At 39.0% G+C, this 14,418-nt stretch overlaps 2 protein-coding genes across 4 annotated transcripts in view; one reads left to right on the top strand and one right to left on the bottom strand.

Moving 5' to 3' along the window:
• Lap1 (leucine rich repeat containing protein 7 lap1) overlaps positions 1–14,418 on the top strand; it is a 39,522-nt gene that overhangs the window by 1,973 nt on the left and 23,131 nt on the right. For 2 of the 3 annotated variants that reach the window (XM_012374860.2, XM_012374859.2), the window contains exons 5-10: positions 53–764; positions 1,082–1,272; positions 1,611–2,082; positions 2,163–2,992; positions 3,289–3,360; positions 3,484–7,927. In XM_012374860.2, coding sequence (XP_012230283.2) covers positions 53–764; positions 1,082–1,272; positions 1,611–2,082; positions 2,163–2,992; positions 3,289–3,360; positions 3,484–3,660 — 2,454 coding nt within the window. In that variant the 3' untranslated portion in view covers positions 3,661–7,927. Of the gene's footprint in view, positions 1–52; positions 765–1,081; positions 1,273–1,610; positions 2,083–2,162; positions 2,993–3,288; positions 3,361–3,483; positions 7,928–9,462; positions 9,546–14,418 lie in introns of those variants that run through there. The other variant, XR_010891431.1, reaches the window with a different exon arrangement.
• Dbct (Dihydrolipoamide branched chain transacylase E2) lies at positions 7,974–14,344 on the bottom strand. Its single transcript, XM_012374881.2, has 5 exons — positions 13,651–14,344; positions 12,348–12,472; positions 11,618–12,158; positions 11,133–11,528; positions 7,974–8,351 (listed from the first exon to the last, which is right to left on the bottom strand). Exons 1-5 carry the CDS (start codon positions 13,798–13,800, stop codon positions 8,115–8,117), a joined length of 1,449 nt encoding a protein of 482 aa, XP_012230304.1. The 5' UTR covers positions 13,801–14,344; the 3' UTR covers positions 7,974–8,114.

Here is a 14,418-nt window from a genome sequence, read left to right as displayed (position 1 = left end):
TCTACTTTTTTTTTTAGAGGCAAGTTTTTCATAATATTGTTATTTATGACAGCCTGAAGTCGTCGGGGATCTCATCAATCTCACGGAGCTGTGGATCGACGGCAACGATATCAGGCGCGTCCCGTCGAACGTCGAGCAGCTCTACCGCTTGAATCACTTCGACTGCACGATGAACGCGGTGCACGCGCTCCCGATGGAGATACGCGGCTGGCGGGACATTTCGATCATGAATCTGTCTTCGAACGAGATGTACGAGCTGCCCGACACGCTCTGTTACCTGCGCACGATCGTCACCCTCAAGATCGACGACAATCAATTGAACGCACTGCCGAATGACATCGGCCAGATGTCGAGCTTAGAGGAGCTTATAATCACTAAGAACTTTCTCGAGTACTTGCCGTCTTCGATAGGCTTGCTGCGTAAGCTGCACTGTCTCAACGCGGACAATAATTATCTGCGCGCGCTGCCGGCCGAGATTGGCAGCTGCACGGCGCTGTCCTTGCTCTCCTTGCGATCGAACAACTTGACGCGCGTGCCGCCCGAGCTGGGCCACCTGTCCTCGCTGCGGGTGCTCAATCTCGTCAACAACGGCATCAAGTTTTTACCGGTCTCCATGCTGAATCTCAGCAACCTGAAGGCGTTGTGGCTGAGCGACAATCAGAGCCAACCGTTAGTGCCGTTGCAGCAGGAGTTCAATTGCGAGGAGGATATGATGGTGCTGAGCTGTTTCATGCTACCTCAGAAGCCGCGGCAGGATTTAGAGCGTGAGTATCTTTCACATCGCGTCATTGTCTTCTTCGATTTTTCGTTTCGAAAGATTTGTCGATTCAACATAAATTGCGCTTGACTTGTATCTTGAATTAATGATGAAATGCGATATTCATTCACGCTGCTAGTGGAAGAGGAGGAAGAACAGGAAGAACAGGAAGATGAGGAATGAAATGGTGAGATATCGAGGAGTCGGTATCGAATATCAAAGAATAAAAGTTTGCATTGAAAAACATCGCGTTTGTTAGCAAGGATATTGATATCATTTTTTTAACAGCGATCTTTTACTAAAGTATTTGTCGATCGTTCGTAGAAATGGCGCAGAACGCAGGACCGATTTCGAGCTCGATTATCGGAACCGGCAAGAGGATATGTTTCGCTGCTGAGATAGATTCTGAGGTCCCCAGGCAACTTCATCGAGCACCGACCCCTTACCCCAAGGAGCTGCGCAACCTCGCCAGGCACGCCCGTAATCTGCATCATCAATCCATTCACGATCAAAGAGTGAGTCTCCTTTTACCAAACAATAAAATTACTCGGGTTCAAATAAATATACAAAAACTGGGGAACACTTTTCAGATACACTTTTTATACTTGGTTTTTCAATTTTTTCTTTGCGATAATTTTTTGCCGAATTTCAACGGTTTGAAAATTGTTCAATTTTATGCGTTTGAAAAATGTCCTCTATTTTTTGGGGAATAGTATATAAAATCTTAACTAATATAACAAATTTAAAAAAATTATTTATAGCTTAACTCGACATAGATTTGCTAACAAACGTTAGTTAATAAAAAAAATAAGAATCACGTGTTAATTGCTTCTATTGCATTATTTCTCCGTAGAGTACGTCTATGTCTACAATTTCGGTTGATCGCACGGCGAAGATCTGCAAGAGCAATCGCTCGGCGAGCGATTCCGGGGCGACGGAGCACTCAGTGTCCGAGGAGTCCTCCGACGAGGCGAACAAGACGGTGGTAGCGACGGAAAAGAGTCCGGACATCCGAGAGGCTAAGTACATTCGCAATCCCACGTCCGAATACATCGCGAAGGCGCCGACAGTCGCCGATTATGTAAACTCTACGTGGAAGCCGGACGAGTACTCCAAGGCGAACACGGCGAGGATAGTTGAGTCCGAGAAGTTTATCGAGCCTTACAGGACGACGATGCCCGTCGACGTGACGGACGGCAAGTACGGCGAGCAGACGCGGGTGACCGTCACGCCGAAACCCTGCGATGTACCGCCGGTTCCGCCACCATATCACATCGCGGCGGCGTTCTCCAAGAAGGCCGCTCTCTTCCAGCAGTTTAACAGCCGTACGTCGTCACTATTCACTCGAATATAGAAATTAAGAAAACGATACGCAATTTTCTAACGTGAATCCTTACTCTTCCAGCGACCGAGGCGGATTCGCACTTGCCGCCACCTTCGTTGCCCTTCAACTCGCCCCCGAGTTCGCCCGGGGTGTTTCCGAACACGCCGAAGAACATCGATGAGAACGCGGAATCGGTGAGAACCGAAGAGTGCGAGACGCCTGTGCGGGAGGACGACCGAACGGATCTCGCCAATTCAAGCGCGTCGACGGACGACGCGTCGATGGATCCTCGCGAGCAAACCACCGCGGATCAAGCCTGCACGCCGATCCCGGATTCCTGCGCCGATCCCGAACAGAACGATCGGGCCCTCAAGCCAAGCAAAATTCCTGTTCTCAAAACGAAACACATGGAAAATTCGAGTATGAACGACACGAGCTCGATCAAGAGTACCTCGGCCGAAGAGTACGACGCGGGTAGAACGTCGAACGCGTATTCCATACCGACGTCGCCAATCACGGGGAAGAAGTACCGGAGCCCGTTGTCGACGCCGGTGAAACCGCTCGATCGATCGAGGAAGCTGACGAACGGAAACGTCACGAGTAGCAATGCGTGCGACAACGCAAACTCGACCGACGCGTCGAATGTCGGTCGAGCGAACGTCGCCGCTCCCGTTGAAACGAACAAAATCGCTGATGAATTGAACGTCACGTCTCACACCACCGCTGTCGCTAATTGTAAGAGCGAGATGAATTCTGGCCGAGACACGCCGAACATGAATACGAACGGCAAATCAGTGAGCGATGTCGACAGCTTTAAAGAGCAAATGAGTCCCGCATTTAATGACATGCTGAATTCAGAGAGGAAGCCGAAACTCAGGTGGATGTTCGGTCCTCATAAAAACGCGAATGTGGTACGTAATTTGCAAAACGGAATATATTGTTGCGCACACAATGTTTTTTAATAATACCAACGGAATAAAATAAAAGCGCAAAAATTCTAATTTCTCAAGATGAATTTTTCAAATGAGAAATTCTATTAATCATATCGATAAATTTTAATCTGAAGCATACCGATTACATCGATTTTCTAATATAGAAAATTTAATTTTAATATGGAACAGAGATCATATTTCACTTGTAAGATACACTAAACTTTTTTATGACAAAAAATAGTACTATTTTTCATAATTTCCTAAATTTCTCTAAGCTGCCTGTTCAAGTGAGGAAGAATCCAGGCCTCGGCTTCAGCATAGCTGGCGGAGTGGCGGGTGCGGAGACCGTAAGTAGATTACACAAATTACTCGCTTTAATCTACTTTGAATGTAAAATATAATTTTATTCTTAGGAGAATATATCTTCGCGTTGAAAGATGGAAAATAGGTATTTCTTGTTTTTGTCGCAGGGAATAATCGTGACGAAGGTGAATCCGGATGGACCGGCTCAGGGTACTCTTCGACCGGGGGACAAGATCCTAGAGGTAGACGGCATCGACTTTACCAAATCAGATCACAATAACGCCGTTGCAGTTCTGCGTGCTACCGGCGCTGTTGTGTCTATGATGATAAGTCGCCACCAATGATTGTAAGTTATTCGAGGAAGAACAAAAAAACTTTTTCTAATTCTTTTAGATGATATATGATCGCTTTACATACTTCAGACTGAATACATTTTATATATATATATATATAAAACTTATATATATATATATATATCTATATATATATCTATATATATATATTTAAAGATATTCTTTAATCAAATCCGTAAATCGATACGTGAACGCATCACGTTCGTGGGAGAAATGAGAGAAATGCGAGGCGTCCCGCATATTGGCCGATCTATGCAAATATTTTACATTAATAATTTCGGTGATATTTGATATTGATCGATCAAAATGAGACATCTCGTGCGCAAGCATACATATTACACACACACACATACACATATATTTGTGTCGAATAATATCATAAACAAGCTAGGATACTATTACCGATCGTTTCGCGATTAATGCGGAACACGAAAAGTGATGATCCCCATAAGAGTAAAAATAGAGCATGTTATTTTTCAACACTTGGTCTGCAGGCGGATTGAATTACGTAATGTACCCGCTGTGTAACTCCTCTTCAAATAATTACGGCTAGAACAATAACGTCTTTCCCGAAATCTCTGACTCCGAGACGCGCGCGCATTTACGTACACGTGTGCGATGTTGATAGAATAGAGTTTGATTTACATCTATCTATATATATCTCTCTGCGTATCCTCCCTCGACGAGAGTGCCGACAATGTGCCAGAAAATAAAGTACTATTTATTATCCATATACATAACATATTGAGAAAGGAAAGATATATATACTATGCATATATATATACATATATTATATATAGAAAAATTTATCTGTAGAAAAAAAAGCTGGACAAGGTCCCATAGACTTCAGCGGTGTAAATAAGTCTCTCGATTTTTCTCACGTCAAAGTATTCGTTACAAGGATTTCCACCGGCAAACTTTGCTCATGAATTCTTCGCGCAATTTAGAATCGATTTTTTCTTAACAAAAATATAAGACGAAACCGAAGAATTTTTTCAATTATAAGCAATTAAAAAAATTTCAGTCTTCTATTTTTTCAATTAAATATCTTATCCGAGATATTTAATCCTTAAAAATTAAAGAACGATCTTAAAATTACATTTTTGTAAAGAAAAACATCTGTTTCACAAATTCCTCGAGGAATTCGTAGATGCAAAATATCTTGTATACCTTCGCCAGAAGAAAAATACGTGCTCTTTTACATTATAATCGACTCTTTTTTATCGTGATTTGAATGTATAGCGATCTTTATTAGCTGTTGACTATAGTAGTTGTTATTGCACAGGGCAAAGCTATAAATTTTATGGCTCGATTGATGTTACGAGAGGAAACGGTGTGGAGTTGCCGAATTGTTGAACCACGATATTGCGCAAACGCTGGTTAGAGCCGAATGTTCGATTATCACTTTTACAAAACTGTCATTCGTATAATCGGACTGTCCGAATAATCGAGCATTCGGTCGTTAACAATAAGATGCGCTTTTTTTTCTGTGGGATCTTGTCGCTTGTCTTGGTAGGAAAGAAAAGAAAATATTCTTCTATGTGCCGTACTTATATCGATAATAATGTTTATACTCGTGTCAGTGTCAATCCTCAGCCGTTTAACAGTTGCGACGCGGGTTATTCACTACGGATACTTTCTTTCGCATTTGCACCCCCCTTTCGAATCTACCGTTCGGTGCGATCGAAAGATTGTCTTCGTCGACCGTCTCGCGCATTATTACACCTTAAACACAGGCGCGTATAATGTTAACGAAGAGTGCGCTCGTCGATTATTACATTTAAAAAAATCTCATGTGTGTATAAAAGAATATTTCTCTTTCTATTCGAACGTAATAGAAATTCGACTGACAAAATTCTATCAATAATTAGGCTCGATATTTGCCGAACATACGTAACGTTGATAAGTTTTATGAAATATATATATATATATTATACATAAATTTTTGATTGTTTTATACGTATATTAATATATAGACAAAGTCTTCTTTCGCGCCAGTGCTTAAGGATTGAAAGAGCTTCGCGCTAACTCATGCGTTCCACATATGTGCACGATAACGTTATTTAATTTTTTATCATGAATATTGTTGGACTCGAAACGTCTTTCGGAATCAACGCGACTGATTTAGCGATTCATTTAGCAATTACTCGCGTTCTTTCCGTTCATTTCTCGTTGAAGGAACGAATTTCGTACCTTGTAGAAACTGTTCACCGCGCGACGGTTGTTAGAACGAGCATGATATTGCGAATGAAACAAAATGTACTTTCGCGTATCGCGTCGATATGTAAGGAAAATGTTAAAGGGAAACGTTGCGAGTAGTAAAGAGAAACACAAAGCGAACTGAAAAATGGCAGCACAAACAGAATCGTTACTCGGTTATTACATATATATATGTTGCGTTTATAGATACATATATATACATATATATATATTGCGCACATTGTTATAATTCAAAACAGTGCGGAGACAAGACTTACCTGTGACGTGCCAGGCGTTCTGCATCTCTTCTCGGTTAAAGACTTCTTCACGGATTTGGAATGAATTCTAAGCGCAATTGGCTTCCTCTTCTTCGCAATTATTTGATTTAACAATTTGATTTACTATTTGATTTAATTTCATTAACACGATTAACGCAATTCTTCTCTAATTAACAACGTTAAGTGACTTGTCGCTAACACAATTAACATCAAGTTGTTTAATATCGTTATTTAGATATGAAAAATATCTTACGATAAGTATTTTACGATTTTCGTTTGCAATTCTAAAAGAGTGGTTAAGATTTTGGGATTGGAATCGTGTTCAGGTAGCGGAGAAGAATACCGAAGGACAGAGCGTTAGGTGATAAATTGTTGTTACTAAGTTAGTGTCTGTATTTGTATCTTTGTTCTTCATTGGTGTTACGTATGATAAGATTTCACGGCGAATTTACGGTCGATCAAAGAAGCCGCTTCGCATTTCAACTTCCGCATCGAGAGAGAGAGAATGTTTAGAGTTATTCGTACCTAGTCAAACTCGATAACGAATGTTAGTGCCCTTTTTGTCGATTTGTGTCGATGGTTTCCGCCGTTTTTGCATTTCACGTATTTCCATTATTAAAGTCGTCACGGCGATTTAATCTTCCGACCAAATTACACTAAAAGTTTTCTCTAAGTACTTTCTCTTTTCTTTTAATTTATAGATATCTGCTAGTTTTTTTTCTGTTTGCTCCTCTTGTCTTATTGCTGCATTTCATTCCGTAGAAACGCGTTGAAAAAAATGTTAGATTGATCAAGAGATTTTTTCTTCTTCGCGTAAAAAAAAAAGAATGAATTTGTTTTGATTAATCTAATAATTATTATTAGAATGCACCAAAGGAATGCGAAATAATACATATTGGCTGACGGAAAAGTTTCCACTCTTTCATGGACCACGAACACATATTGTACTCTTTTCTACTACTCTAACTAAACAGACTGACTATCTTTTGGATACCTATTACGTGTTTAATGGCGTTTTCAATCGAAGCAAACTTTAATAAATAATTGTCTCGTCGAGAAATTTCTTTGGATTCTCTCAGAGAGTTTCGCATTGAAATCAAAATATTCAATTACTTTTTCGCGAACAATAAGGGAAAAAATGAACATCGTGTTAAAAGTAAAACTTCGCTCTTAGAGCAATCGATATTCGCTTCGCTCGAAAACGCCATAAGCGACGCTCGCTATCGTTTACAGAGTGACTGCGAATCTAAGATTGAGCGTGTGACTGATACTTCTAAACTGTACCCATGAGTGTATATACAATAAGCGATTAATCGTGCGTATGTAAAACAAACTCGAGAAAGCAATCAAGTGGTCGTACCTTTTATTTGCGATACATTCGTATTTTTACTTTTTACTTCCATTCGTTCTCGGTGTGTTAAATGAATTTCAAGGCGAGTTTCAAACTCGCTTTCGTGCCAGAACTTTGTTTCTTACAATTGGACGATCGACAATCGTTAATAAATAACTGTATTGCGTTGTTACAATGTCGTTTCACCGGTACCATTTGTCTCCATCGCGGTACAACCACTTCGTTAGCGTATGTTCGTTATGGTTGTCACATGAATAATTTATAGTTTTTAACAGATCGATGTACAAAGAGATACTTACGTTCCACCGAACGTCGTCTTCTGATATACAATTACTATGCATTTTGAATATGTTAGTGGAAGATGTCTGACCTTTAACGAGAAGTCCTAGTTGGTTGTGCAGCAATAAATAAATTAATATTTACGTACAAAGTGTCTTGGCGATTTATTCAAGCGGGTATTAGTGTTAAATTTCACATTTAGGGCGCCGATTTTCTTATTTATTTCTCACTCCATCTGTCTTAAATTGCTTACATTTTATTAAAATGAGATTGCAAAAATAATTTCTTATTCCGAGAGAGGTAAAATATTCAGAGATTATAATCTTAAATATGCATTTTCACGCTCCGATCAGCAAATGCGCTGGGTTCTCTACGTAATACTTCCACAAATTGGAGAACCTTGCCACCGTGACACCGTCGAGGACGCGATGATCCGCGGACCAACTGACGGACATTATGTTGGCCGGAATCACGTTTCCCTTCTCGTCGAATCGCGGCACCCTCTGCGCCTTCCCAAACGCGCCGATTATCACTTGCGGCGGCAAAATCATCGGCTTCGTATACGTTCCACCTATCTATTATATCAATAATTTACTATGACAACTATTTAATAAATAAGAAGGAAAAGCAAAGTTTTTGATTAGAGCTTAAACAAGATTTCAATATTTTATGTGTCTGAATTATTCGAGCAGTTCAAAGTAAGAAATTTCGGACAGATCGAACAGTTTGAAACATATCTAGCTCGCGAAAAATTCGAACTATTTGATCTCGAGACTACTTGAAATTTTCCAACGCAAATAATAAAATAATAATAAATAAATGATTTTTTACATTTCCGCTCGAATTTCCGGAGTAGATTAGCAAACGAGAAGGAGAAATCGAAAATTGCATTTAATTTTGCATGCCGCGGATACGCTAAATCCAAAGAATTTTCGTAAGGTTCCGTGTTTTCCGGATATGAAAAATAAAATATTTACTTTACGTTTTAGAGCGTTTCAATAAGTAATTTCGTGCAAACTGTGAATTGGCACTTTTCCGTCGAAAATAATATTCTAATATTTATCACGATTTATGGATTTATCAGTTTTTAATGATGTTTCACGATTTCTCGCTGCCGTAATGAATGTCGCCGTGCGAAGGTGATAGCAAGGTGATAGCGCGCAAACAATAGCGCATGTATATCATAGATCGTAAAACGGAAAAAAACTACCACCGAGTTGAACCTTGAAGTATTTCAGTGTTAGTTCGCGACGCGTGTAGGTGTGTTTACATTTCTTGCGATCATAAAGCTTATATATCTGAAGACGCTTTTGCTTTCTCTCCCGTGTAGAATCGAGAGAAAGAAAGAGAAAATAATGTTTTCCATCTTCTTGTCTTTCTCCAAGTAATTATTCACGCTTGTGGAAGAGATAGAAAAAGAAGAACAGAAAATATATCCCTCTCTTACTCACAATTGGTTACAAGATTTGAGCTGCGAGGCGTCTTCAAGTATATAAGCTCTATGCTTGCGATCTAAGAAGCGTGCGTACGCGCGTGGTATTTGCCTGTTTTCATTCCTCCCATCCTGACGGGCAACTCAAGCCGATTATCCTCGCGATAGATTTATAAATCATAAAGCCAGTACAGTCGCGCGAGAGATTATATTTTGGCAATTACTGCTTGCGTCATCGATTAATTGTGTTTTAGTGAATGAGTGCCATAAAGCAGCGGTCAACAATGGACCAAGGAAGTCCGGAAGGCATCTGGCATCGGCGGAACAATTTTGCAAGGTAACTGATTTATTATTTATCCATTTTTTATTTACTTGTGAGATTTCAATTATTTATTTTTCCAGTGGTATTTCGCAATTACTTTCGATTTACTGCATGTACATCATATTACACGATACGAACGATGCGAAATGCCACTACAAAGATAAACAATAAATATCTCAAAACCTTCGAGTATTTCATTAAATATTTATATTTATAAGCAATTTCGTAATTCGAACTGCTCGACCGCCTGAAATTTTTAAGCATTAATTTGAAGACGAGAATAGAGTAAAGGCAAATTTTGTCATTGAAAAATGACAATTGCTTAACTGCGTTCTAGTCAACGATAAAGACATGATTTATTTTGTTAGAGAGAAACTATTTTGACGTGAAATTCCTACTTATCCATTATCCGTATTTACGAGAGATCCGTATTTATCTCGTATTTGACGGAGATGTAGAATCACATCCATTTTTCGACGAACTGCCGTTTGATTTACATCTATATTAATTTTCAATTTTTAATCTATAACTGGTGAATTAAAAATCCTGTTTCGTGCATAAATTTAATTAATTATATTAAAATAAGATATATAATGAAAATATTTTATTCGACAGTATATTTTTTGTTAATTATGAATGATTTTTGTAAAGCATAATTTGTTTGTGATAAAATCCCTGTGAATTTGCCGCGATAGCGTAGCACAATTGGCTGGCACGCTATGTGAGATCTAGAAAAGCTCGTTTCTCGCAATACTCGAATAAATAAAAAATTAATATAAGTATGTGGCGTGCGTTTTTTGCAAGTAAATAAAAAAAAAGTAAATATACGTACAATACGCGGTTCCGCGTGCGCCGTTAGACGGTCGCGTGGCTGCGATCTATACTCGTAAGCAAAATTCTCTGGGTAGGATATATTACAGCGAGGAGGTGCCTCCCTCTTGCCACCCACTCAGAGGGTTAGGATGGGTGTAGTGTTGGCATGTGTTTCATTCGGGTGGTTCTACATGAGACTGGCATTTTTTTAATATTCCTCGGTTCTTATTAAAGTTGGTTATTAGTCGCGATGTGCCTTGGTCTATTTATATATTTGTTGTTTTGATGTAGACGATTTTTTATTATTATTTTTTTAATTTAGTAACCGTAAAATCCCGTCTCAAATAATATTTTTTCTACGGAGAAAAATGATATATTAAAAACTTTTACCACAAAAATCATAAAATTTAATTGTTGTTTCGTTACTATACTTTAATATAAAAAATATCGAATAAAATGCATTCTCTATATATTTTATTTGAATTTTTATATTACATGTATTTTAACATGATTGAAGAAAATTTATTAAATATTTTTGAAAAATTTTGATAGGCGCGATAGATTCGTTTCGTGTATCAATAAAAGTAATATATTTAATAGTGTAATTAAATTCGCACACGAAACGCATTTCTGATTCATTATTTGTGGATGTAATAGGCTTATATATACATAGCTTTTAGCTTCTCTCTGATATTCCGTTTATGATTGATTAAGTGATGAGATTTTAACTAGCCACTCTAGGCTAGTGTCTACACTACTTTATCTTGAGAATAAATATTGCATACTTACCACGCCTATGTTCGATAACGAGAACGTCGTATCGGTTAAATCGTCGAGTGGTATCGACGTCTGCTTGCCGAGCTTCTGTAGCCTGTTGAGTTCCTTTGCGATCGCGACAACGCTGAGATTCTGCACATTTTTGATATTTGGCACCACCAAGCCTTCCGGCGTGTCCATAGCGATCCCGATATTGTGATTATCGAGAATTCGCAACGTCTGACTCTCCTCGTCCAGCCAGGCGTTTAATTTGGGGCACTGCTCCAACGCTCTCGAGGCCGCCTTCACGAAAAACGGCATCATAGTCAGAAGGACGTCTCTATCTTTTAAAGAGTCCTTCACTTCGTTCCGACAGTGCATCAATCGGTCCACGTTGCACTCGTCGCTGTACACGAAGTGCGGTATGCTCTGTTGAAAAAGAAATTAAATTATGCGGCATAAAATTTAGTCGTTCATTGAAATCGAAGCTAATTATTTTCGGCATCTCGATGACTCACCAAAGACCTCGTCATAGCTTTCCACATATATCTCGAGTATCCCTTCGGTTCGATCGTCCTCCCCGTTATAGTCTTTTGCGGAAGAGTTCGTGTCGTTTTCGCTTCCGAAGTCGTGGAAACTTTTTGCAAGTGCGCCAGTATGTCTTCCTTAAGCACTCTTCCTTGTTTACCAGTCGCTATTACATCCTTCAGCTTTATATTGTTTTCCATGGCTATTCTCCTCACTGCCGGAGTCACTAACGTCTTTTCTAGAACATTATTCCGCGATTCCGCTTCATCTGTTTGCTTCTCCTTATCGAAACTGTCAACCATCTGGCTCTCGGCGCTGCTTTCAGTGTCTCGCGCATCTTCGGTGTCCTTTGAGTCGTCGTCTATTTCGATATCCAGCAGCGCTGTCCCAACCATAGCGACATCGTCCACCTTAAAGTGCAAAGCTTTGATAAGACCGTCGTAGCGGCTCGTAATCGTCACTGACGCCTTGTCGCTCTGCACCTCGCAGATGTCGTCGAACTGGCTCACTCGATCTCCCGGTTTCACGAACCTGAAATATCAAATGAACGAGGAATTCGTAAAATATTATTACGTGTTATTTTAAAATAATTTTTCAGCTATACTGCATTATATGATTTTCTATATATGTTTTCCAATTGAATCTGAAAATGCTATGACAATCTGTCTGTCGTCAAAATGATCAAACTTTCTTGGGCCAAGAATCAATATCTTAACGTACCATTCTTTCACCGTGACGTCCCGAATTCCTTCGCCGATATCCGATAATTGAAAGGGTACCACTTTGCCAGAGCAAGTCGAGCTGGTTGATAAAAATCGACATATCGGGTCGCGTGATCTTCCGGCCTGCGTAAACAGAAGTTGTATTGACACACAGTGCGCTCTCGATTTTAATCCGCGGATTAAAATAGACTACTGCCAAGCCAGCAAGCCAGTTTTAATCAATTCAAATATACAGAACAGTGTACCGACTTATTTACAAAAGTGCACTTCCTGTTTTGTTCAGTTGATTATTTTACTTATTCAAACTGCATGAATAATATTGTAATATGCACCACATTATTTTTTGATGACGAATATTTTGAATTATCTACTTTTAACAAAGGTATGCTACATTTCTTTTGCTGCTCCTTTTCGATAGTGATTAGTTATCTCGATTCTGATTAGTTATCTCGATGACGTGTGTGATTTCATAGTCGAGCGGCTATTATTACAAAGATAATGATCTGTGTCTTTTGACAATTTATATGTTAAAACAAAAGTTAGAAACGGTTGGCGTAATTTAATATTAAAATAAATTTTTGTTGTTAAATTAAATACAAAAGTTTATATCAATTTATCTTTGAAAAATCACGTTTGTTCCGATATTGCATCAAAAGATATCACATGTTGAAGGTAATAAATTAAATCATTTTTATCGTTTATCTAATAATAAATATTTAATTTATTGAAATATACATATAATATTTCCAAGGATAGATAACGTGAGCATAAAGTGCATTTCGTAGTATTCAAGATTTTTATGAAGTTAATTTTGATCATCACATTGTTACAAGCTCCGAATTGCGATTAAATTACAAAAAAAATTCCACCGAAAATTAGATGAAAAACGCAACTCTGTTATCCATTCGGCTCTTTGATGTTAAACTCACTTTTCATTTTGAGTTCATAGTTCGGAAAAAATTATCGGCGCTTTCACAGTTTCACTAAACCAATTTCAAATTAATGGAAGAATCTGTCGTCAAAAAATAATACGGTAGAAACGAGATTTTCATGACGCGGTTAATGAACGTACTTGCAAAATTTATTGCACAATCACTCTTGGCTCGCGCTAAAACGGATCGAGTTGCATTTAAAGTCTCCCGTCGCGTTGGCAAGATGTCAAAGTTCACAGCCGGCTTGCCGCTTATCGATGTCCGACGCGGACACGCGTGACGTTCTACAGGAACATTCGATCTCGTGTTTTTTCATTCACGCGGATCTTTCACCCCGCAAATGTATTCACTCGAATATATTTTACGTACCAGTCGCGCGATCATCAGCAGCCGCCCAGAGAGAGCCATTGACTGTAGTTTTATCCGATCTGCCGAGAAAAAGAGCAGCTCGTGGAGCACACGAGAACGCGATTGTACTCGCACTATTGATACGCGGCTGTTATCGTCATGTGTGTTCATGAAAGCATGTTTATTTATGACGAATGAAGCAAGCGGCGCAATCGAGTCGTGATTATGTAATTAATATGATAAAACCCGTTGATAAAATGCACGACGTCAAACACACACCTCCAGTTGGACACGAGCGTCGCGCGATTTCAAAGATGAACGATAACAATCGATGGCGTAACACGATAAAGAAGTGTGCACAGTTACTTAAAAAGTTGATCGAATTTTGAAAAAATCTATAAAATTATTAAGTTGAGACTAGCACGAGAAATATGTCGGAATGTCTTTCGGAGCACGAGACATTTCGCTTGCTGAAGATATCGATTCGGTGTTCTCGATGCTTCCGCTGCCTTTTCGACTTAGACTGATATAATGTAAAGGGACCGTGTAACAGATAATGCTCAAAAAAAGGAGGGAGAGATATCGTCATAGGCGTCGAGCGTCGAAATTTTGTACTTATTTTCTCTGTTTCTTTAATTTTCACCAGTCATTTGTTAAGGTGACGCTGAAAATTACGTTTTTATTTATTATACGTCTAAATTGCATTATTCATTTATTTTGCCTATTTTTTTTTTTTTTTATTATTGAAAGATGATTGCGATGATGAGATTGTTACATGAAAAATTGAAC

This window comes from Linepithema humile, chromosome 8, assembly GCF_040581485.1.
Source record: "Linepithema humile isolate Giens D197 chromosome 8, Lhum_UNIL_v1.0, whole genome shotgun sequence".
Classification (NCBI taxonomy): Eukaryota; Metazoa; Arthropoda; class Insecta; order Hymenoptera; family Formicidae; genus Linepithema; species Linepithema humile.
Note: the sequence above shows the minus strand (reverse complement) of the source record. Positions and strands in the feature narration are given on the sequence as shown.